Source organism: Ovis aries, chromosome 9, assembly GCF_016772045.2.
Source record: "Ovis aries strain OAR_USU_Benz2616 breed Rambouillet chromosome 9, ARS-UI_Ramb_v3.0, whole genome shotgun sequence".
In the NCBI taxonomy this organism is placed as follows: Eukaryota; Metazoa; Chordata; class Mammalia; order Artiodactyla; family Bovidae; genus Ovis; species Ovis aries.
Window position 1 is genome coordinate 37,791,713 of NC_056062.1, and position 26,035 is coordinate 37,817,747.

Genomic DNA, 26,035 nt, shown 5'->3' on the forward strand with positions numbered 1-26,035 from the left:
GAACCTACTCACTGGAAAAGACTCTGATGCTGGGAAAGATTGAAGGCAAAAGGAGAAGAGGGCGGCAGAGGATGGTTAGATGGCATCACCGACTCAATGGACAGGAATGTGAGCAGACTCTGGGGGACAGTGGAGGACAGAAGAGTTCACTGTGCCACATACAGTCCATGAGGTTGCCAAGAGTCAGACACGACTTAGCAACTAAGCAACAACCATCACCTCCTCCCTAGAGGTTAAAGAAACGCCACATGTTGTAACACAGTCTCACTGGCTGAGGACTGTCCTGGGTATTTTATTCATTATCACTTCACTTGGTCCTCACAACTACATGAATGTGAAGCAGTTTTGTGATCCTTAAGAAACACTGATTCCATTCTGTCTGTGGTTAATTCTTTTGACTTTGAATTTCCTACATCTTAAACACCTATTCAGAAGACCATACTGTAACTCTAATCCTTTTTAAACCTGACATTGATTAGGTAAGGCATTTTTTTCCTTATTTATAACCATGGGAAAATAACGGTTTGAATTTAGCATATAAAATGCTTTTAGCAGTGATTCTGGGGTACATAGGAATTCAGGGTAAAATTGCTTCTATGAGAATAAGCAATTTTAAAGACGATCTGCCTACTACTATAATACCAAATAGATCAGCTGTCGACCATTTTTCTCCTTTCCTGGGACATGGATAAGACTCTAGTAAGTCTAGGGGGACGCCTGCCTGAGCATGCTAGAGGCCAGTGTGCCTCACTAGCCTGCAGCCAATAAAAAGCTACACTTTATTGTCTTTTACTGACTGAATGACTTTTATCAATGATCAGATCAAGGCAATATATGTAATTCCAAATATGCAAAATATGTAATAAATTACATATTTATTATGTAATCAGAACACAGGTTAAGAAATGCTGGGGAAAAAGAAACCTTTAAAAAAAAAAATCACCTTAGTTTCCAAGACTCTATTTTGTCTACAAGGAAAGCTCCATGGATTTTTTAATTACTTGTATGACATTTGGGCCTTTTCTCTAGCCATTCCTTGGTATCCTAGTGAACCCTTCTCACTCTGCCCATCCCAGGGGTCGCTTAATTGAAGCAATTATTTTACTTGGACTCTAGAAAGACCCACCTGCTCTCCCTGTCCCTGTGTCCCCCCCCCGAGTCAATTATTCTGCCAAAAAATCTCACATCCTTCCTGGCTTACAAAAACGCCAATGGCTTCCTAGCCCACAGGATAAAGCCCCATCGCAATCTGAGAAAGGTCTGCCTCTGAGTACACATGTATATGTACCAAATGGATGAGAAGCGTCACGGTAAAGGCCATGATATAGTCTACAATTCTTCTTCCTCAAAGGATCTTTTAAATGTTGATTTTCATATCATTTTTCCCATGCTGTTAATTGCATTTACTTCTCTAACACCCTAAATTACCTAATAATAACTTAAGCACTTTTAAGCCAAAAGCTAAAGAAATACAAATAGAACAGAAAACCCCCAAGTACCAATCCACTAGTTCCTGTAGCTGTTAACATGCAGTTGTTCCCGTTTCGTGTCGAACACCCCAGAACCCTACTGGATTTTAGATAAATTCCCAGACCTCCTATACTTCATCTGCTGTGTTGTGCTCAGTCATATCCACCTCTTTGTGACCCCCATGGACTGTAGCCCACCAGGTTCCTCTGTCCATGGGATTCTCCAGGCAAGAACACTGGAGTGGGTTGCCATTTCCTTCTCCAATACTTCATCAAAACATACTTTAACATGAATCTCTCAAGTCCTTCAATAAATGACCATCATTACACATCTACAAAAAATAATAATTCCTTAATGTCATCCAGGATAACAGGGTTCAAATCTATTTTATAACTGTTTTTTATAGTTGCTTTGTTCAAAGCTCACATTTCCTTTAGCCAATATGTCTCCTAATATCTCTTAATCTAAGACAGTGTTCATATCCCCAGTTTATGGACTTTGCTAAACACATCTCTGTGGTTTTCATCTATCCCACTTCCTTTATGTCAGAGGCAGTGCACATGTACTGCCCTCACATCAGGAGGCCCCTGTGGGTTCAGATAATATCCACCTTGACATGTGCATTAAAATATTTCCTAGCAGCTTTTCACCTGCTAGTTTAGCAGCCACTGAAGAGTACGTCTAGGTCAGAGGTTAGCAAACTTTTTCAGTAAAGAGCCAGACAGCAAATATTTTTGACTTTGTGGAACATTTGGTATCTGTCTCTATTCAGCTCTGTTTCCCTGTTGTTGCAGAAAACCAACCAGATACAAGATGTAAACAAGTGGTTGTGACTGCATTCCAATAAAACTTTATTTAAAAAACACAAGCGGCAGCCAGATATGACCATAGTCTGTCGATCCCTGATTCACTAGGGATTGAAATTTTTAACAATCCTTCAGTGTTTTTTATCTGCTGCTGCTAAGTCGCTTCAGTCATGTCTGACTCTGTGCAACCCCATAGACAGCAGCCCACCAGGCTCCCCCATCCCTGGGATTCTCCAGGCAAGAACACTGGAGTGGGTTGCCATTTTCTTCTCCAATGCATGAAAGTGAAAGTGAAGCCCCTCAGTCGTGTCCGACTCTTAGCAACCCCATGGGCCCACCAGGCCCTCCGTCCATGGGATTTTCCAGGCGAGAGTACTGGAGTGGGGTGCCATTGCTTTCTCCGGTTTGTTATCTAGAATTTATCAAAGAACAGCTTTAATTATCTATGATTTGATCACCCTGAAATACAATTTGTACAAGGAAAGCAGGAAAAATGCTTGATCTTTTTTATCAAGTTTTAGAAAAATGAGTCGGTGTACAATCCTTTGAAGGTAAATGATACACACACACACACATATATATATATACACACATATGAATTTATATTATATATATATATCATTAGGAACTCATGGAGTTGAGTCCTTATGATACATTCCAATCCCCTATAGTCATTCTTTTTTGATGCTCAATCTGCTCCTTTTTTTTTTTTTTTGCCCAACTTTTCAGGGTGGCCTTGTGCCCTTTTAATTCAGTATGCAATCGTTTTTGATATTTTTCCTTACTTGCCAGGATAACAAGATGTTACAGGCTTGCCTCCCTCACATTTCCTGCCCCTCACTTAGACTCAGGCACTTCTCCACAAAGCCCTCATTCCTTTTACTGGAGAGAGGCATTCACAGAGTAGCTCATTGCTACTAAGCTGTTTCTAGGTCTTTTCAGAAGGCAGAGCTAGAAACCACTTTCTTTTAAAAGAAAAGCATATGACTCCATATAAGCATTACCAATTCAAATCAAAGATCCCAGGGTTTTTACTTAACTCCTTTAATATTAGATCTGTATCTCCTTTATACTGAAAATCTCGATCTTGGCATTTTGCTTTATCTAACTATATAAAATTGTGTGCATAAAACAGTTCCAAAATAATACAAAAATACTTAATATTACTACTAAAACAATTTACAACATTGTTTGCAATTCTTCCTTAACTGAAAATATATTTCACCAGAGACACAAATTATTGCGTTGTGAAGTTGATTAAAACAATTCTTTTCCGTGATTAATCCTCCAGCTTCATATATAGTTAGGTTCATTTGTTTCATTTTCTTTTTAATTTTTAGAATTTTCTGCTTCTCCTGAGATTTAATAAAGAAATAAATTCTATATTGCAAATAAATATTCCTATGGTTCCAAAAACAGAGCTATAAAACAAGGTACATTCAGAGGCATCTAGTATCTCAGTATTATCCCCTGATCCCTTCTTTTTTTCTGTAGATAACCATTTCCATTAGCTTTTTGCTTATGCTTTAAAAAATATATATATATATTTCACCTTTAAAAATATAATCAATATAACTGCCCCATTCTTATATGAAAGATGGCATCCAACACAAAATATTCTTCCCTTGCATTTTTCCCTTGATATGTATTGGAGTACAGTAACACACAGAACTTCTTCATTCCTCTGTTACAGTTTCATAATACTCCAGTATGTGGTCATTCCGTAAGTTATTCAGTCACGCACTAAACTGCTTCCAGCATCTTGCTTTTACAAGTAGTACTACAATAAATAATCTTGGGCATATGTCCATTTATATACTTTCTAGTGCATCTCTGCATCTCTGAGGTAGTTTCCTACAAGTAGCATTGCTAGATTCATAGGATAATTTACATGCAATCTTGCTAAATATTGCCAAATTCACTTCCATGGAACCGTACCATTTCAACCTAATAATAACTTGAAAATTACAAAAACAGGTTTCAGTTTGCTTGCTTATATTTGTGCTTCAATAATATATTCAATTTTAAGCAGGACATTATTATGACAGAGCAGAGGAGCATTGGGAGAGTAAAAGATATGAAATTAGGAGAAAAAAATATGTTCAAAATTCTAGAGGTAAAAAGCCAAGGTTCTACTTTCAATTAGAAAAATAATTATATAATATGATTGAATGCCAAGGAAACAGATATGGCCAAACCTATCAAACAAAAAGCTGAGTTTTACTTTGGTTTATATTTAAACAAATACTACACAGTTTTGATTTAAACAAAAACTACACGAAGAATTAATGCTTTTGAACTGTGGTGTTGGAGAAGACTCTTGAGAGTCCCTTGGACTTCAAGGAGATCCAACCAGTCCATCCTAAAGGAAATCAGTCCTGGATATTCATTGGAAGGACTGATGCTGAAGCTAAAACTCCAATACTTTTGGCCACTTGATGCGAAGAACTGACTCATCTGAAAAGACCCTGATGCTGGGAAAGATTGAAGGCAGGGGACGACAGAGGATGAAATGGTTGGATGGCATCACCGACTCACTGAGTAAACTCTGGGAGTTGGTGTTGGACAGGGAAGCCTGGCGTGCTGCAGTCCATGGGGTCACAAAGAGTTGGACACGACTGAGCAACTGGACTGAACACGGTTTTGATCCTTTCAGGATTAAAGGATATTTCATTTTTAAAATGGTAGAAAGTAAAGTGTTTATCTAATACTAAAGCATGTTCTAAATTGTAGCCCATAGTTGTTAAGTGACAAACCAAGAGAATTAACATACATTTTAGTTAATTCAAAGTTGGCATTTTAAACCAAAAAAAAAAAAAAAACACCTTCATTATATACTTTTGCAAATAGCTTTCAAATGGTGTGGCCAAAGAAACAATCTACTTTTACAGTAATAAACAATAATAATTAAAATACAGAGTATTTTGCTTCTAGAGATTTTGCTTCTCAAATCAAATTATTCGTTTGAAAGTACTGATTTTTACACCACATGCACTGATGTTTTATGATCATTACTCTAAAACACCATAACCCAAATAATTGAGCACACAAGGACAAAAGGGATGCAAGAAAAAAGTGATGGAATGAATTAGGGCCCCATCGCGTGGATTTAAGAACCAGGCACAACCTTTGAGGAATTAGTACACATTTAGCTTTAGAAAGGGCTTCCCTGATAGCTCAATTGGTAAAGAATTTGCCTGCAATGCAGGAGACCCCAGTTCGATTCCTGGGTTTGGAAGATCCCCTGGAGAAGGATAAATCTACCCACTCCAATATTCTGGCCTGGAGAATTCCATGGACTCTATAGTCCACGGAGTTGCAAAGAGTCGGACACAACTGAGCAACTTTCACTTTCAGCTTTAGAAAATATCTTAAGTTATGACAATCCGTACGTTGGATTTATAAATCCCTTTCTTCTCATTAGTTTCCCAATATAAAAGAAGGGAAAAACTGTACGATCATACATTTAATTTTAAAACAGACAACAGAAAAGTCTAAATCTGCAGAGATCTAAAACTCCTCCTTACCTTTCCTTCTGGCTGCCCTTGTGTTGAATGTGATGAGCCGTGTGCTGTTCAAAGTAGTACTCCTCCAAGTTAAGCAGGAGCAAGGAAAATCTACATTTGGGAGAAAAAAAAAAGGTCAGGTTAATTTTTTTAACATATTAAGAAAGCAGAATATTTTACATGTGTTCCCAAAGTGCCTTTCCATCTATTACATCAAAAAATACTTATTAAGAGTGTATTATATGCCAGGCATGCCTCTCCATCCAGAAAGACCTGTCTAGCTATGCCAAAAATAAAACCGTTTTGTTGCTCAGTCAGTAAGTCACCTCTGACTCTCTGTGATCCCATGGACTGTAGCCCACTAGGCTCCTCTCTCCATGGAATTTCCCAAGCAAGAATACTGGAGTGGGTTGCTATTTCCTTCTCCAAATCTGTTTACCAAGTGGATCTATTATTTCTTTACAGAAACTCCAAATTTCAATAAACAAAACTTATTCTTGCCTGAACAAAGCTTGGAGCTTTCCCACCTACAGGGTTCTCATCCTCTGTTCCCTGTGACCGCACCCTAGGCTTCTGTACCACACACACCACTCCAGTGTCTTGGCTCGTGGGTGGGCGAGTGCCTCTTGCTACACTCACAAGAGCACAGCCTCTGAGAGGTAGATCTTTAGATATTCCTCTGTACTCACTGGAAAAGACCCTGATGCTGGTAAAGACTGAGGGGCAGGAGAAGGGGACGACAGAGGATGGGACGGTTGGATGGCATCACCGACTCAATGGACATGAGTTTGAGCAGACTCTGGGAGATGGTGAAGGTCAGGGAAGCCTGGCACGCTGCAGCCCATGGGGTTGCAAAGAGTCGGACATGACTGACTCACTCAACAACCAACCCAATGCTTGCACACAATGACTATGACATAGATAAACTAAGCAAGTTGAAACTGAATGGGATTGAAAAATAGTTCCTTCTAAAGTTTCAAGTGCTTTTTTATAAACAAAGCGTTAAAGAAAAGTATTATTTAGTTGTATGGCCACAGAAGGAAACACATGGCAAAGAACTAGAAGCAACTGTTTGTTTTGTGGTAAGGACCTGGAAACACAGATAGCACCCAGAGTTACAGGGAGGGAGAGGTTTTCATGAAAAACGTGGCACTTGAGCTGGGTCTTGAAGTTCCTGTGTAACAGGGAAAGACATCTAGATTAAATACGGCAGAACAGACCTCTAGATTAAATATGGCAGAACAGATCTCTAGATTAAATACCACAGAACAGACCTCTAGATTAAATACAGCAGAATAAATATGTATGGTTCATTTCTGCTCCCTCTGGAAACAACAACACAATGTAAACAAAAGTATTTTTTAAATAGTAAAAAGCCATAGACTAAAGAAAACTGGAGAGGCATACCAGCAAGTGAGAAATAACAGTAAGTTTGTGAGCAAGACAGTGAAAGTGAACAGACAGTAGATGGAGGAATTAGCAGTGACCAGAAGCCAGAAGAGCTGATGCCTCCAGAGAAGGCACCAGTCAGGAGAAAACCAGAAGTTCCACGACTGCAGGAATAAGGCAGCAAGAAGGCAGGGATGAAGTCAAGGTGATGCTGAAAGTCCAAATGAGGCTAGTCACCCAGATTCCTCCCCTGGTAGTTCTCCCGACACAGTTTTTCAATAACAAAATTAAACAGGAGGCTCCAAACTAGACATCAAGCCCAGTGCAGAGCATGAGAAGAACGTGGTTACACAAAAATCAGGAAGACATATCACACTCCAAGTAGCAGTCTGGTGGATTTTCTTTGGAGAAAACTAGTGCTAGAGAAAAGACCCATGGCTGCCAGCATTTGAAAGAACATCATCCCACACTCAAGCCCAGCAGAAGAGGCCTGCCCACAAGAATTACATGCTTCACCCTTAAATATAAGACACCCTAGGATTGTCAGCTTCCAGTGTGAAAGAAATAGACCAAGCAAGCAGAAGAACACAACTTGAAGGACTAGAAATGTGTACAGAAAAAAAGGTCCAAAGACTATAATTAATATCCTTACAAAGAAGAAATTATATCCATAAACCAAGATACGGCTCACTTAAAAGTTTTGAACCAACAGAAAAATAACTCATAAACTAAGAATAATGACAGCAGGAACCAGATCTACCATCACAACAGGCAACTTTTATTGGCCTGTTCTACTCTGTAAAATCCATGAACAAGAATTAATCATAGGCTAAACTGCCAGAGCTCAGTATAAAATGCTCACCATTAGTACCTACTGTGAATTTCAATACAATCACAAAAGTTAGGATTGTTAGGAACATCCTTTGATGCATCAGATAATTTCCAGGAAGGTATAAATCAGAGAGATAGTTACTAAGTACCTTGCCCTTTATCTTTAGCTTGTATTAATACCTTAATAAGCTGAAATACTTTGCTTGGGCTGGAGCTAGGCAACCCTTCCTCCTCCTTCATCTCCCCACTTCTCTTAGAGTGAGGGTAAAATAAAGTATTTGTCAATAAGACAATGGCATAATTTTGTTGCTATGTAGCAAAAGTAGCCTTCATAAACAGCCAGCTCTTCCATATAAATAAGATATAATCGTATCTTTAATATTGTTAAAATGCCATACTAGCCAAAGCATAATATTGTTAAAATGTATATACCATCCAAAGCAATCTATATATTCAGTGTTATCCCTAGCAAACTCTCAATGGCAATTACTGCAGAAATAGAAAAGAAAAATCCTAAAATTCATACAGAATCAGAAAGCTAAAATAATTGAGAATAAACAAAGCTGGAAGTCTCACAGTGCCTGTATCAAAAGATATTACAAAGAGTATTTAAACAATGTGGCGCTGACATGTAGACCAAAGGAACAGAATGGAGAGCTCAGAAATACTCTAGTATCGATCGGATCTGCGACAAGGGACCCAAAGTCACACAATAGGGAAAGAACTGTCTCTTCAACAAATGGAAATCTGGGTATTGACATACAAAAGAACGATCCTGAACCCTTCATAATATATATAAAAATTAACTCAAAATGAATTAAAGGCCCAATTTTAAGACCTGAAACTGTAAAGCTCCAAGAGAAAAAATAAGGGGAAACCTTCATGACACTGGATTTGGCAATGATTTCGTGGCTATGACACAGCAAGCATAACAAAAGCAAAAATAGATAAGTGTAACCACATCCGACTTCTATGACGCGGAAGTATGACTACTACTCTGCAGCAAAGAAAACAATCAATAAAGTGAGATGGAGGGATTTCCCTGGTGGTCCAGTGGCTAAGACTCCATGCTCCCAATGCAGGGGGCCTGGGTTCAATCCCCAGTCAGGGAACTAGATTTCACGTGCTGCAACTAAGACCCAGTGAAGCCAAATATTAACAAAGTGAGAAGGCAACCTACAAAGCTGGAGAGAATATTTGCAAACCATGTATCTCATAACGAGTTAATATTGAGAACATATAAAGAACTGCTGCCGCTGCTGCTGCTGCTAAGTCACCTCAGTCGTGTCCAACTCTGTGCGACCCCATAGACGGCAGCCCACCAGGCTCCCCCACCCCTGGGATTCTCCAGGCAAGAACATGGGAGTGGGTTGCTATTTCCTTCTCCAGTACATGAAAGAACTGCTATAACTCAACAAAAATTAAACTTAAAAATGGGCAAAGGCCTTAAATAGACACTTGTCCAAAGATATGCAAATAGCCAGACAGTGTATAAAAAAGATATTGAACATCACTAATCATCAGGACACTGCAAATCAAAATCTCATACATTATTACAGAACAACAAACATTGGTGAGGATGTGGAGAAATTCTGGTGGAATTGTGAAATGATGTAGCTGCTCTGGAAAACAGTACAGAGGTTCCTCAAAAAATTAAAGCTACAACTATCATATCCAGGTTCCCTCTGGTGGGCAGATGGCTCCTATCCTCCTTCACAGCCCCACAGATTCACGCATCTCTCACCACCTGCTTCTCCGTTGTTGTTTAGTCACTCAGTCGTGTCCGACTCTTTGTGACCCCACAGACTGTAGCCCACCAGGCTCCTCTGTCCGTGGAATTTCCCAGCCAAGAATACTGGAGTGGGTTGCCATTTCCTTCTCCACCTGCTTCTTTGGCTACTCTTTAGTCCTTCCAAGTCATCTAATTGCTCTAGCAACCAGGATATGTTTATTGACTCCTATTCATTAAAAGGCTTGGCTTCTAATGCTCCATGCCTAGAGCCAGAATCAAAAGCACGATGAGGTTATCACCTCACGTGGCTCAGAATGGCCATCATCAAAAAGTCATAGACAACAAATGCAGGAGAGAGAGTGTGGAGAAAAGGGAACCCTTCTCCACTGTTGGTGGGAATGTAAACTGGTACTACTACTATGGAGAACAGTATGGATGCTCCTTACAAAACTAAAAATAGAACTACTATCAGTTCAGTTGCTCAGTTGTGTCCGACTCTTTGCAACCCCATGAATCGCAGCACGCCAGGCCTCCCTGTCCATCACCATCTCCCGGAGTTCACTCAAGACTCACGGCCATTGAGTCAGTGGTGCCATCCAGCCATCTCATCCTGGGTCGTCCCCTTCTCCTCCTGCCCCCAATCCCTCCCAGCATCAGAGTCTTTTCCAATGAGTCAACTCTTCGCATGAGGTGGCCAAAGTACTGGAGTTTCAGCTTCAGCATCATTCCCTCCAAAGAAATCCCAGGGCTAATCTCCTTCAGAATGGACTGGTTGTATCTCCTTGCAGTCCAAGGGACTCTCAAGAGTCTTCTACAACACCACAGTTCAAAAGCATCAATTCTTTGGCACTCAAGATTTCTTCACAGTCCAACTCTCACATCCATACATGACCACTGGAAAAAAACATAGCCTTGACTAGACGGACCTTAGTCCACAAAGTAATGTCTCTGCTTTTGAATATGCTATCTAGGTTGGTCATAACTTTCCTTCCAAGGAGTAAGTGTCTTTTAATTTCATGGCTGCAGTCACCATCTGCAGTGATTTTGGAGGCCAGGAAAAAAAAAAGTCTGACACTGTTTCCACTGTTTCCCATGAAGTGATGGGACCAGATGCCTTGATCTTCATTTTCTGAATGTTGAGCTTTAAGCCAACTTTTTCACTTTCCTCTTTCACTTTCCTCAAGAGGCTTTTGAGTTCCTCTTCACTTTCTGCCATAAGGGTGGTGTCATCTGCATATCTGAGGTTATTGATATTTCTCCTGGCAATCTTGATTCCAGCTTGTGCTTCTTCCAGCCCAGTGTTTCTTATGATGTACTCTGCAAAGAAGTTAAATAAGCAGGGTGACAATATGCAGCCTTGACATACTCCTTTTCCTATTTGGAACCAGTCTGTTGTTCCATGTCCAGTTCTAACTGTTGCTTCCTGACCTGCATATAGGTTTCTCAAGAGGCAGGTTAGGTGGTCTGGTATTCCCATCTCTTTCAGAATTTTCCACAGTTTATTGTGATCCACCCAGTCAAAGGCTTTGGCATAGTCAATAAAGCAGAAATAGATGTTTGTCTGGAACTCTCTTGCTTTTTCCATGATCCAGCGGATGTTGGAAATTTGATCTCTTGTTCCTCTGCCTTTTCCAAAACCAGCTTGAACATCTGGAAGTTCACGGTTCACGTATTGCTGAAGCCTGGCTTGGAGAATTTTGAGCATTACTTTACTAGCATGTGAGATGAGTGCAATTGTGTGGTAGTTTGAGCATTCTTTGGCATTGCCTTTCTTTGGAATTGGAATGAAAACGGACCTTTTCCAGTCCTGTGGCCACTGCTGAGTTTTCCAAATTTGCTGGCATATTCAGTGCAGCACTTTCACAGCATCATCTTTCAAGATTTGAAATAGCTCAACTGGAATTCCATCACCTCTACTAGCTTTGTTCGTAGTGATGCTTTCTAAGGCCCATTTGACTTCACATTCCAGGATGTCTGGCTCTAGGTGAGTGATCACACCATCATGATTATTTTGGTCGTGAAGATCTTTTTTTTATAGTTCTTCTGTGTATTCCTGCCACCTCTTCTTAATATCTTCTGATTCTGTTAAGTCCATACCATTTCTGTCCTTTGTCGAGGCCATCTTTTCATGAAATCTTCCCTTGGTATCTCTAACTTTCTTGAAGAGATCTCTAGTCTTTCCCATTCTGTTCTTTTCCTCTATTTCTTTGCATTGATCGCTGAGGAAGGCTTTCTTCTCTCTTCTTGCTATTCTTTGGAACTCTGCATTCAGATGCTTGTATCTTTCCTTTTCTCCTTTGCTTTTCGCTTCTCTTCTTTTCACAGCTATTTGTAAGGCCTCCTCAAACAGCCATTTTGCTTTTTTTTGCATTTCTTTTCCATGGGGATGGTCTTGATCCCTGTCTCCTGTACAATGTCACGAACCTCTGTCCATAGTTCATCAGGCACTCAATCTATAAGACCCAGCAATACCACGCCTGGAAATACATCTGGAGAAAACTAACAGAAAAGATACACACATACCAATGTTCATCGCAGCACTATTTACAACAGCCAAGACACAGAAGCAACCTGAACATCCATCAACAAGAAGAACGGATAAAGAAGATCTGGTACATACATACAGTGGAACATAAACCAGCCATAAAAAGGAATGAAAAGCCATTTGCAGCAACGTGGACGGACCTAGAGACTGTCCTACAAAGTCAGAAAGAGAAAGACGAATGTCATATGAATCATATGTGGAATTTAGTTTCTTAAACTGATAGAAATAAACTTATTTACAAAGTAGGAACAGACACTCAGATTTTGAAACCAAGCTTATGGTAACCAAAGGGGAAAGGCTGGCTGGGAGCTTGGGATTAACATACACACAACTATATAGGAAACAGATAACCAACAAGGACCTGACATATAGCACAGGAACTCTACTCAGTAACCTATATGAGAAAAGAATCTGAAAAAGAAGGAAGATATCTTTATGCATAATTGAATCACTTGGCTGTACACTCTAAACTAATACAACACTGTAAGTCAACTATATTCCAATAACATTTACAAAATAAAAAAAGAACTACCCCATGACCCAACAGTCACACTTATGAATATATATCCAAAAGCACTGAAAATGTATCAGAGATATTTGCATATCCATGTTCACTGCAGCGTTATTCACAACAGCTAAGAGACAGAAGCAATCTAAGCATCTGTTGATGGATGGGTAAAGAAAATGAGGCATACACATACAGTGAAATATTCTTCAGCCTTAAAAAAAAAAAAAAAGAAGGAAGTCTTGTCACATGCTACAACATGCAGGAGCCTTGAAGGCACTGCTCCAGGTGAAACAGATCAGTTCCCAAAGACAAATACCACACTGTTCCACTTATCTAAGAATCTAACATAGTCAGACTCTTACTAAGAGAAAACAAAATGGTGGTTGCCAGGAGCTGGGGGAAGGATAGAGCTTCAGTTTTGCAAGATTTGAAGTTCTAGAGATGAGTTTGGGTAAACTCCGAGAGTTGGTGATGGACAGGGAGGCCTGGCATGCTGCGATTCATGGGGTTGCAAAGAGTTGGATGCGACTGAGCTGAACTGAAAGTTCTAGAGATTTGCCACACAACATGTGAACATACTTAATACTACTATACTGTGACTTAAAACCGTAAATACTTAAGTGAAAAATAGTGAATCTTAAGTGTTTTTTTAAATAAAAGGGTTAAAAACTTTTTTTTATTTTGTTGAAGTATGTGGGTTTTTTTGGCCAATGAAAATATCACATCAGGTACTATAGAACTAAAGGCATTATTCTGGTAAATGATTTATATCCTCCATGATGTACCAATATGCCTATTTTGTAAGAAATGTACAACACATAATGAAGGGATATAACTAAATCGCATTATTCAAAGTTAAAGGATTAAGAAACCTTTCAGAGTTTTTTCCTTTTTACTGAAATGTTCAATTATACCTGCTTGAGAATTTCTGTATGTAAAAATTATCATAAATTTATACTGTGTTTTGAACAATGATTTTCAAACTGCATTCCATGGAGTAAAAGTTTCCACGCTTTAAAAAGAACCTAAAAACCCTTTTATAATTTTATGATCTCAGCCATTAGTGTTACATCAGTGTAACAGACTATAAATTCTTTCTTTAGGAGACCCTGGGTCCTGCTCCTGGGTATTCCTTAGTTCAACCCATGTTTACAGAGCTGTAGTGGCATTTTCTGTAGATAAATGACTCACTCGGCAACTGAACTTTCCTGAAAAAGATTCTGGCCCATTCTCATAAAGCATCTTGCTCAACACTTAAGCAACAATGTGAAACAAGGCCAGTGCGGGCAGCCCTCAGAGCTAAGGCTGCATTCACAGCTGCTCAATGATTGTTCAACACTCCACTGGCAAACGGTATTCAGAATGGAGCCCGAAGGTTTTGCCAGTCAGTTGATTTTCTAGGTTGGAGATGCTGAGGAGATTGAGAGAAGGGAAAATGTGCCAGTTCACGTTAGGAGTGTGTTCTCGGCCGGCTGTCCTCTATCTGCATCTTTATTCTGAATACTTCAACACGATCTGGATTTAGCCAGACTGTAGGGCCCCCCTACCTACCTGGAGAGCTGGTTTAACTAACTTGAGCATTTCTTAAAATGGCCTCTGAAACAAGATATGGAATTAAGGGGAACTCCCTGGTGATCCAGTGGTTAGGGCTCTGGAATTCCACTGCAGGGAATGAAATGAATGAAAGGAATGAAATGAAGAAAATGCTGAACGGACAAGGGCGAGAACACAGTTCTGTGACCCACTGTTAGAAATGTGCCCCCAATAATGTACATTTGACAGCAACCTCTGAAAAAATGAATCTTACTCCACCTAACTCTGTGAACGTCAATTTCTCCTTTCTCCATTCTGCTATTAACACAAAAGGATAGCTTACTCTCTGCCAAAATTCAGCTGAACTGAATCTACTCCATTTTCCCAACCCACCAGTCAGAACTCTGTCAAAAGAGATTAGATTAGCATTGGATGACTTCACAGTGAGTTTATGCTGCAGATGGGTGACAACTTCCTCTTCAGTTTATAAATAATCTGTCTAATCTGGAATGAGCACTAAACCTGTGTTTCTCAAGGTCTTTCAGTTTCTTCACCAAGAGTCACAGCCCTGGGAGCAGGCTTCCTTCCAGGAGGGTTCTCTACACCATCCAGAAGATAAAGGTAGAGGCAGTTTGAAGGAACAAACAATAGGAAATCCAGATGAATGCTTGATTACTGTTATCTCCAGCAGGGCTTCTCATGCTTTAATTACCCGGGGATCTTGTTAACACGCAGATTCTGATGCAGAAGATCTGATAGGAGCCTGAGATTCTTCATTTGCTAACAGGCTCCCAGACAGAGCTGATAGGATAGCCACAGAGCACACTTAGTGTAACAAGGTACCAAGTCTCCATGAACCAGGCTTGGAGCATTCCTGAATTGTTCTAAATGTCCAAGATACCATAAAAACAAGCACTGACCCAGGATGTAAAACAGGAGCAGCATGCTGCGGTGGAAAGGGGGCTGGACTGGATCAGAGGACATCTGTTTTAGGTTCAGCACAGCCATGTCTTGGCTACTGGACTCTTGGTCAAACCACTTTGCTTTCTCAGGTTTCCAACTATAAAGTGAGGGGCAGGGAGCTATAGCTTAGATGACCTCAAAAGTCCTTTCTTAACCAGTGTCTGAGCCACCAGGGAAGTACCAGTGGGTTTATAGATTAATAAAATAAACTTGAGTTTAAAGAATCAGCAGGAATTCCATTTTGGGCATCATGGTAGATTAAATTTCCAAAGAAACAATCTCAATACACAGCCTCTAAAACTGCTGGATTACTGAAAACTTCACATGTTTGGCTGAGGTGATGGAAAAGTAAGGGAAGGTCTTGGAAGAGAGAAACCAAGAAGTCAGCAAGTCACTGGAGGACACTTTCCCCAACTGTCTGAGCAGCAGAGCCTGAATTCAGGAGGTGACTGAGACGGGGAGACAGAAGGAGCAGAAAAAGCTAGGGTCCCTAAAGTAACAGCCTCTAAGGGTGAACATCTGTTGGATCACAGAAAAAGCAAGAGAATACCAGAAAAACATCTGCTTTATTGATTATGTGAAAGCATTTGACTGTGTAGATCACAATCAACTGTGGAAAATTCTTCAAGAAATGGGAATACCAGACCACCTTACCTGCCTCCTGAGGAATCTGTATGTAGGTCAAGAAGCAACAGTTAGAACCAGACATGGAACAACAGACTGGTTCCAAATTGGGAAAGGAGTACGTCAAGGCTGTATATTGTCACCCTGCTTATTTAACTTCCATGCAGAGTACATCATGCAAAATGCCGGGCTCAGTGGAGCACAAGCTGGAATCAAGACTGGCAGAAGAAATATCAATAACCTCAGATACGCAGATGATGCCACCCTTATGGCAGAAATGAAAAGGAACTAAAGAGCCTCTTGATGAAAATCAAAGAGGAGAGCGAAAATGCTGGCTTAAAACTCAACATTCAAAAAACTAAGATCATGGCATCCAGTCCCATCACTCAATTGTTTCCCTATTTGTTTGCCATGAAAACAATGAGAGACTTTATTTTGGGGGGACTCCAAAATCACTGCAGATGGTGATTGCAGCCATGAAATTAAAAGACGCTTGCCCCTTAGAAGAAAACCTATGACCAACCTAGACAGCATATTAAAAAGCAGAGACATTACTTGGCCAACAAAGGTCCATCTAGTCAAGGCTATGGTTTTTCCAGTAGTCATGTATGGATGTGAGAGTTGGATTATAAAGAAAGTTGAGCCCCAAAGAATTGATGCTTTTGAACTGTGGTTTTGGAGAAGGCTCTTAAGAGTTCCTTAGACTGCAAGCAGATCAAACCAGGCAACCCTAAAGGAAATCAGTCCTGAATATTCATTGGAAGGATTGATGCTGAAGCTGAAACTCCAATACTTTGTCCACCTGATGTGAAGAACTGACTCATTTGAAAAGACCCTGATGCTGGGAAAGATTGAAGGTGGGAGGAGAAGGGGATGAGAGAGGATGAGATGGTTGGATGGCATCACTGACTTGATGGACATGAGTTTGAGCAGGCTCTGGGAGCTAGTGGGAAGCCTGGAGTGCTGCAGTTCATGGGGTTGCAAGGAGTTGGACACAACAGAGTGACTGAACTGAACTGAGGATGAAAATAAAAAACCACCCACCCTACCTTCCCAGAGGGATATGGCAGGACCTTGGCCCTGGGCAGGGAACAACGTAAGTCTCCTTTACAGCCTGAGACTACAAGCCTGCCTTAACACACATTAGGGTTAGAATTAACACTACCTACTTAGCCCAATAACACTCAGAGCAAACCAGTGTTGTCTCTCCCCCAATCCCAGGCACATACACATGCAAACACTTGCTGGGAAAAACACTCATTAAACCGAAATCTCCAAGAATAAATTCAAAGAGGCCACCATCAAAAACCATTAAACAAATGAAGAAGTAAAACGACTAAATGAAGGTCAGTACAAGCAGCAGACCACTCGTCAAACCTGTAAAGTCCACAGTTAATTTATTTTCTGCATCTGATCATTACAAGGATAGTTTCTCAGTCGTGTCTGACTCTACAACCCATGGATTGTAGCCCACCAGGCTCCTCTGTTCATGGAATTTCCCAGGCAAGAATACTGGAGTAGGTTGCCATTTCCTTCTCCAGGGGAACTTTCCAAGCCAGAGATTGAACCTGGGTCTCCTGCATTATAGGCAGATTCTTTACCATCTGATGGGCTTCCCTGGTAGCTCAGACAGTAAAGCATCTGCCTACAATGCGGGAGATCTGGGTTCGATCCCTCCAGTACTCTTGCCTGGAAAATCCCATAGACCAAGCAGCCTGGTAGGCTACAGTCCATGGGGTTGCAGAGTCAGACACCATGGAGCGACTTCATTTAACATCTGAGCCACCAGGGAAGCCCAATCATTACAAGAATAAGTTAAAAGAAATAGGACATCAAAAATACAAAAGATCAGACTTTTATAAAAAATGACCAAGGCAGCTGTGAGTGAACCAAATGAAATTAGGAATTTACAAATATAGTTAGTGAAATTAGGGAATTCCTTGGGTGTCCAGTGGTTAGGACTCGGCACTTTTACCGCCGAGGGCCTGAGTTCAACCACTAGTTGGGGAACTAAGATCCCATAAGCCACCCAGGGAAGCCAAAAACAGAAGAAAAAAAAAAAAAGTGAAATTAAAACCTTAGTGCAAATTAGGCAACTAGTGAGAAAGTTGTAAGATGGATTTAAATAACCTACATGCAACACAGAAAAATCAGGATACATATTCAACAGCTGTTATGAGAGATTAGGGGCTTAAGGAGTGACGAGAAGCAATATTCCCTGAGCTGAAGATTTAGCTACAAATTTTCCAAAACTATCCCAGCTTGAGGAGCCCCAACTAGCAGAGATGAACTGAAGGAAGTGTCTATGCATGCAAACAGCAAAACAGTACAAAGAAAAGACCTTACAAGCAGCCAGAGAAAGGGCAGATTCCTAACAAATAATGAGACTTGAACAACAGGGGTGGGTCGCAGGCTAATCTCCCCAGATAGAAGGTGGCGCCCTGCAAAGCTCCAGGGAAACCTGTTCTGGTCTTGTGTTACTGGCAACAGTCTGGGTCAACAAGGCTTGGACCCCAGTGTCTTAATCATGCCAGAGAAAGTGCTGGCAAGCCCCTAACCATGTTCACAGATACACGCACCCTGCCCTCATCCACTGTGTCATGCAGACTCAAGTTCCATGCTGACACAGCCCCTGAGCAAGCCAGGGGAGGGGCCAGGCCAACCCACGGCCCCAAAAGTTGCATGGGACCTGGAGAGCAAGGCTCCATCACAGCATAAGAACCCCTCTGTATCCTGGCCCTCAGTCACCCCACGGGGCCCAGGCTCTTCCTGAAGTGTGAAGCCTGACCCTGCTGGGGGCTAAGAGCCACACCCAGAGGGCAGGGCACACAGGTTACTGATCTGTACTTTGCTGGGAATTCCCTCCCCCATCCAATGTTACTCCAACAAGTCACATGCCTATTACAGGATCTTCAAAATGCTGAGAGAATTTAACAACCAGCAAAATTGATTTTCAAAACAAGGGCCATATAGGGACATGTTCAGGCAGACAAATACAAACGTAGTTTACTATCATCAGACCCGCATCAGGGGAACTTCTCAAGGACATTCTTCAGCAGAGAGAAAATTCTGTAGGGAAGATACATGTAAGAAAGAATGCCAAGACAATGAAAAATATGCATGTAAACTATACACGTATTAATGAGACAATGATACTGTCTGATTAAAATATAGACTGCAAATACTGGACAATAACAGACTATAATTTAAAATGGGACAAAAGGAGCTAAGTGTCCCAAGGTCCTTATATTGTTAGGAAGGAGGGTAAAGAGAATGATTGGCCTCAGACCTTAGTTCAGTTCAGTCGCTCAGTGATCTTAATTTTCTGAATGTTGAGTTTGAAGCCAACTTTTTCACTCTCCTCTTTTACTTTCATCAAGAGGCTCTTTAGTTCTTCTTAACTTTCTGCCATAAGGGTGGTGTCATCTGCATATCTGAGGTTATTGATATTTCTCCCGGCAATCTTGATTCCAGCTTGTGCTTCTTCCAGCCCAGTCTTTCTCATGATGTACTCTGCATATAAGTTAAATAAGCAGGGTGACAATATGCAGCCTTGACATACTCCTTTTCCTATTTGGAACCAGTCTGTTGTTCCATGTCCAGTTCTAACTGTTGCTTCCTGACCTGCATACAGGTTTCTCAAGAGGCAGGTCAGGTGGTCTGCTATTCCCATCTCTTTCAGAATTTTCCACAGTTTATTGTGATCCACACAGTCAAAGGCTTTGGCAGACCTTAAGTTAAACATAAATGTTAAAATTTCAAGGAAAAGCACTAGAAAAACCAGAAACAGAATATATAGCTTCCACATTCTTCAGGAAAAATGAAAGGGAACAAGGGGATCTTGCTAGTTAATCCAAGAAAAGGAAAAAATAAGATAAAATAAAAAAGTAAAAATGATTCCAAATATATCTGCAATATTAACAAAAGTGGGCCAATCTGTGAAGAAATATCAGAAAGAATAAAAAGTTCAACTACAAACTGTAAGAAATAAGCTTAAAATCTAAGGATAAGAAAAGTTGGAAGTAAAAGAATGAAAACATATATAATGCAAACAACCCAAAGAAAATATAGCTATATTAATATCAGACAAAAGAGAAAAAAAATTATTACCAGAAGTTCACTGTATGTTGATGAAAAATTTAATTTGCTAAGAAGACATCAATTCTAAGGTTAAATAGACTTAATAACATACCCTGAAAATAGTTACAGTGAAGTTGATAGAAATACAAAGTGAAGTTAGCATCATGAACCCTCTCTCAATCAGAAAAAAAAATTCATTAAGGAAATAAATGAGCTAAACAATTGATAAGCTTAAGTTAACCCATATACAGGATATTGTAACAATATTAATATAAATCTATCTTCAACATCCTATTGAACATTAAACTGACTACATATTGTTATAATACAAAATTTCAAACTATTATACAGACCTTATTCACTGAGCACAGATAAACAAATTAAAAGAAGATAATTTCAAAATCCATCAGTTGGAAATGTTAAATATCTGATGAGTAAAAAATGATACCACAACAGTATTTAGGAAAAAAACAAGCAACAGATTCATTAAATGATCATTTCCATTTTACATTATTTTAAAAAACATAGCAAACACACTAAAAATCCATTTGTGTGTAGATTCTGGTGTCTTTTTAAATGGTAGCCACTTTTGGAGGAAGTTAATTTGAGACAGTAATAAGGAAATAAGGTGACAGGTATTTCCAGTAAAGCCAGTGTAAATTTTAAGCTAATCAAAAAATTTGCAACATTTATTTTTACTCTGTGTTTTGGTTATGTAAGAAAAATAAATCCTATTTCTTTACATCATAGTTATGTCAATTTCTCTCAGCCCATCAGTGTTCCTGGCGGCTGAGTGCTGATTCTGAGTTTATTTTCGACACCTAGCAAACTCCACAGAGGTATGAAAGGAACAGGATGAACAGTCTTTAAAACGAATGATTAAACCAGACTATAACAAATCAGTTTTCCCTCTCAGCAATTATTTTTAGTATAACAAATACAGACACAATTGGCAAACATATTAAGTGAAAGATTTTATATCAGGCAAGAAATTTAACATTAGCATAACCAAGAGAATTATGCACAGATAGAATGTTTGAAGCAAAGCTGAAGTCTGAGACATGCCTGTAGAATGATGAATGTAATTTGTGAGCCCAATATAGTATTCATGATCATCATGTTTTAGCCTGGAAGGACAGCTTTCAAGCCACAGCTAAGTAATTTGTTCTGAAACTGTAGACAGAAAACTGACTCTCTCCCAGTAGGGAAAAGCCTCAATTGTCTCCATTTCTCTATCACCTTAAAAGAAAACAGCTGTGGTCCCACCACACCACTCCTGGACCTGAAGATAAAAAATATGTAACAATTAGCTTACTCCATCCTAAAGGAGATCAGTCCTGGGTGTTCATTGGTAGGACTGATGTTGAAGCTGAAACTCCAATACTTTGGCCACCTGATGCAAAGAGCTGACTCATTTGAAAAGACCCTGATACTGGAAAAGATTGAGGGCAGGAGAAGAAGGGGACGACAGAGGATGAGATGGTTGGATGGCATCACTGACTCAATGGACATGGGTTTGGGTGAACTCCGGGAGTTGGTGAGGGACAGGGAGGCCTGGCATGCTGTGGTTCATGGGGTCACAAAGAGTCGGACACAACTGAGCGACTGAACTGAACTGAAATCCTGAAACAGAAATACCTAAATAGCGGTAGTTTGTAGAATTCCCTCGTATGTTAACCCACTGTACATATCTACCGTTCCCAACAATTCCAAGACGTGAACTGTCTTTAGATTTTTACATTTATCTTCATTAACACGTGCAAAAGGCATTTCAGAACACCAGTGAGATCAATATGGTTTCTTCCATCTAAGTCTTAACCAGAAGAACAGAGTATTTAATTTTAATAGCCAATTAGCTCTTTGTTTTCTAATAGTGAAAACTACCCAAAGTTTTACTTTAAAGCATCATCAATATTGATACCACTCTGCAGCTGTTTAAACCAGAAACTTGAGAGTAGGACTGCTGCTTAGCAAGTAAAAATACAGGACAACTAGTTAAGCTGGAACTTCAGATAAGTTACAAAATTTTTTTAGTACAAATATGTACCCCATATCACATGCGACATACTAGATTTTTCACTGTTCACCTGAAATTCAAGTTTAACTGGGCGTCCTGTATTTTATCAGACAACTCTAAGCTAGAATTCTCCCTCTGTTACCTCCCACATGCAGTCCATCCCAACAAGGCCTATCAATTCTACCTCCTAAAAGCATCTAAAATCCGTCCACTTTTCTCCATTTCTTCTGCCATCACATTGGTCTAAGCCACCAATCTAAGAATTTCTCAACTGCCTCTCTGCTTCTACTTTTGTAGAAATACCACTTTCTCTAAATGTATCAGCATTAACTTTATAGTAAGAGAAATAAAAGCTAACTTCAAGTTTCCCCTTTCTAGGTCGTTATTGAGTAGCTGAGTAGCAGCAACCTAAACTCTCTTATGGAGAAGGCAATGGCACCCCACTCCAGTACTCTTGCCTGGAAAATCCCATGGACAGAGGAGCCTGGTGTGCTGCAGTCCGTAGGGTCGCTAAGAGTCGGACACAACTGAGCAACTTCACTTTCACTTTTCACTTTCATGCATTGGAGAAGGCAATGGCAACCCACTCCAGTGTTCTTGTCTGGAGAATCCCAGGGATGGTGGGAGCCTGGTGGGCTGCCGTCTATGGGGTCACACTGAGTCGGACACGACTGAAGCGACTTAGCAGCAGCAGCAGCAAACTCTCTTAAGCAGCATCAGAGGGACCCATGAAATCGCAACTCTGAAGAGTACGGACTTTTCAGGAGTGACTTCTGAAACAGCTCCAAGGAAACTAACAGTTCTCTTGGGTGTGTCCAAGTCAATGACCTCTATCAATCATCTTGCTAAATGGTGTTTATTGCTACAAAGAGATAAGCTAAGAAAATCTGTGCAGCCATAAGTAAATCAGTAGTTCAATAAAGTTGGTTTAAAACACTCTTGTCTTTCAGAAAGAATTCCAAGATTTAGAAAAAGACTGATTGTGAGATATTCCTGTCCTTCAATCTGCTATTCTAAGAAACCATCCTGGTTAGTGTGCCCATCAATCCAAGGTTGCAAAGCCACAGAGCAGAGCACTAGAGAATTTAGGTAGTTGGTAAGTTTAAGAGGCAAGTGAAAAAAATGTGGCATTGACTTTTTCAGATTACCGCTGCTCAAAAACAGCTGCCACCTCCTGACTAATGAATAATAAGTATTTTGGTTGTGAAAGCTAGAGAGCACAGCTAACCTGTCATGCTGTGTGATCAATGGATAGCAACAGAGCAGATTATACAGAGAAATGCCAGTGCAGACTTTAAAGATTTGTGTGACACTGCAGAGCTGTACCAGCTAACCAAATTAAACACAAATTACTGCCATGGAAGTAACTGGCAGAAAACAGGTTTCCCTGTATATCAAAGAGGCCCCTGGAATTGTTACAAATGACTCTTAGATCACAGAACACGATGGCAATTCAAGTGTTTCAAAGTTCTTACAATGTAAATTTGAACATTCATCTATTTAATACAGAATACCCAGTCTTAATGTAGTTGGCACTGAACAAAGAAACTATTCAAGCTGTCTCTACATGAAACAAGCATTCAAAGGGGAAGTCAGAACAGCCTCTTATGAGAGTGAGTTCCTTTATTGAGGATCCAGTTATTAGTCAATAAACAAGCCTTTCTGTGGATAAAACCTAATGATGCCACCAAAATCGTTCTTGGAAGCCCCATCCAAGATACAGCTTTTGGTATGTCTTCTTCTCTACAGTGGAAAATAGAATTTCAGCCTCTGGACACCCTGGCAGAGGCCAGTATTAGCGACTGGAAAGAGGTATGAATGGGTGCACCGGGTCCAGTTAATCTCTATAAAAAGCATGGATGCTGCAAGAACAGGCAACCCTTAACGCCTGCACTTGTATTTCATGTATAATCGGTTTTGTGGGTCTCCCCTGATCACACAACGTGACAAGCTGGCAGCACTCCAAGATAACTGGCTCCACAACCAAAATACGTGTAAAATGATTCATTTCCAGTTTCTGTCGGCACCTGGGACTACAGATCTGAGGACCAGCAAGCTGTTTCAGTAACAAAATACACTGGAAACTGGCTGACAGCAGAAGTGAGCTTATAAAGGGCTTCCCTTGGAGAAACTGAGGATCAGAAACTCTGAATCCTTACTGCTCTGAGACCATTTCAGCCTCCGCCCGCGGGACCCCGAATCCCCCCGGCATGCGCTTTCACATGCACTCCTAAGAAGGTCCACTGCTCGGCGGAGGAAGTCTGGGGGGTGGGGGGCTGGACCCCGGCTTTTCTCTGAATAAGGCCGCTCTTTGAGGCTCTCTCCCGGCCCAGGAGGGCAGAGAGCGGCCCAGGCGTATGCTTTGGGGCTGAACTTGGGATGGGAGCACCTGCGTCTGCCCCGCGGGCGGGTGGTCGCCAACCCGCGCGGTGTCGCCCGAGCGAACAGCCGGGGACCGAGTGCGGGGACCCGATGCCCGGGACCGGGGGAGGGGGCCCGCCGAGCCCGCTCACAGCCCGCTCCCACCCACCCCCCGACCCCTGACGGCTTCCGGGTGAGCCGGGCCGCGGCGGCGGGACCCGCGTGGCCGCCCGGGCTTGGGGCTCCGGCGCGGGCTGGGCCCAGCCCGGCGCCACTCCTGCCCCGCGGTGCCAGCGGCGGCCCGGCCCCTGCGCTCCCCGGCGGGCGCTCACCTCTCCCTGGAGTAGAGCTGCAGCTGCTGCTCGCGCTGCCTCTTCCGGGTGAACGCCATGGAGGGCGGGCGGGGCGCGCGGCTCCAGCTCGGGTTCCGCGGCGCCGCCGCCGGCCGAGAGGTCCGGAACCCGGGAGGCGGGCCGGGCACAGCGGGCCTGCGGGCCCCACGAGGAGCGCGCGCCTGCGGCCTGGCGTCCCGAGCCCGCGCTCAGCGCCGCATCCCCGCCGCGTGGGGCCTCGGCCGTGACTCAGGTCGGAGGAGGGGCGGGCGCTCGCCCGAGGCGCCCGGGACCCAGGGCCCGGCCTGAGGTCCGGCCCTCCGCCTCAAACCGCCGCCCCGCGGCTCCATTTCACTGCTTTTCCGCATGAAAACGGAAGCCCACCCTGAACTAAGTCAGCATGTGGGCCACGGAGGTTCTAAATAACATTTGAGTCTTTAATTGAAATAACTAGTCACATGACTCTCTTTTTGCTAACAGCTGTGTTTGAGATGTAACTTACACGCGAAACAATTCAGCCATTTAGTACCAATCAGTTGTTTTTAGTATATTCACAGATATGTCCAACTATTGGTGCAGCTGAGATCCAGCAGGACCCTGGAGGGAGGGGGCGGGGTGGCTCCTGGGTACAAAAGCCTTTCTGGGTCCCTGTTTATGTTTGAAGAAAAATGCTTTAGTCTCCTAGGCCTCCCCTGAGTTCCCAAGGGCAGCTTCAGGCAGTTACTAACCAGGGCAGAGGGAAGGAGAGACGAAGGGAAAGCAGTCCAACAGTGCAGAGCAAAGTCCTAGCTCCTCCTCAGGATGAAGGCAGTGCGACTGAGCTCTGCTACCCGGATAAGGCCCCCGGGGCAGGGGGAGGATGCTAACTTCTGGCTGCCCACACGACTTCATCCTCTTCCCTCACCACCAAACAATAAGAAAGGCAAACACTCTTCCTCCCTCAGCCCACATTTTGCCTATAAACACTTCCCTGAAACCCACTTGGTCTAGCAATAGATGCTCTGAGTTCAGAAGAGAGTCACCTGGGCTGGAAAAAAGGCCAGAAAACAGCTTGCAAGTTTTCTTCATTCAGTTAAACATTAGCGACTGATGTGACCCTGCTGATGGAGAGTGACAACGATTCCCTGATGGACAGAGCTCCAGCCTGGCCACTTTGAGCCTTCCTCTCCACCAGGCCTTGGCCTAGAAAACCAGACTCTCAGCACATATGATTTTGCCTGCCACAGTACAAGACCTGTACAAACAGGAGCAGTTTCTGACCACCCAGGCCTCATCCCTGGATATCCCCAGCTCCCCTTAAGTGCCTGTCTGAGGAGGCTTAAGGCTTCCCAGAGGGTT

General features: G+C 41.8%; 1 protein-coding gene and 1 non-coding gene across 5 annotated transcripts in view; one reads left to right on the top strand and one right to left on the bottom strand.

Moving 5' to 3' along the window:
• The window catches only part of NSMAF (neutral sphingomyelinase activation associated factor), a 64,692-nt gene extending 39,062 nt beyond the window's left edge, over positions 1 to 25,630 (bottom strand). For 2 of the 4 annotated variants that reach the window (XM_027972974.2, XM_060393428.1), the window contains exons 1-2: positions 24,698 to 24,828; positions 5,804 to 5,893 (exon numbers count right to left, since the gene is read on the bottom strand). In XM_027972974.2, the coding sequence (XP_027828775.1) occupies positions 5,804 to 5,893; positions 24,698 to 24,756 (149 nt within the window). In that variant the 5' untranslated portion in view covers positions 24,757 to 24,828. Of the gene's footprint in view, positions 1 to 5,803; positions 5,894 to 19,196; positions 19,421 to 24,697; positions 24,829 to 25,425 lie in introns of those variants that run through there. The other 2 variants (XM_060393429.1, XM_060393430.1) reach the window with 2 other exon arrangements.
• Positions 9,042 to 9,114, top strand: TRNAW-CCA (transfer RNA tryptophan (anticodon CCA)). Its single transcript has one exon. It is a non-coding gene; the product is annotated as a tRNA-Trp (tRNA).
• Positions 25,631 to 26,035: the final 405 nt, after the last annotated feature.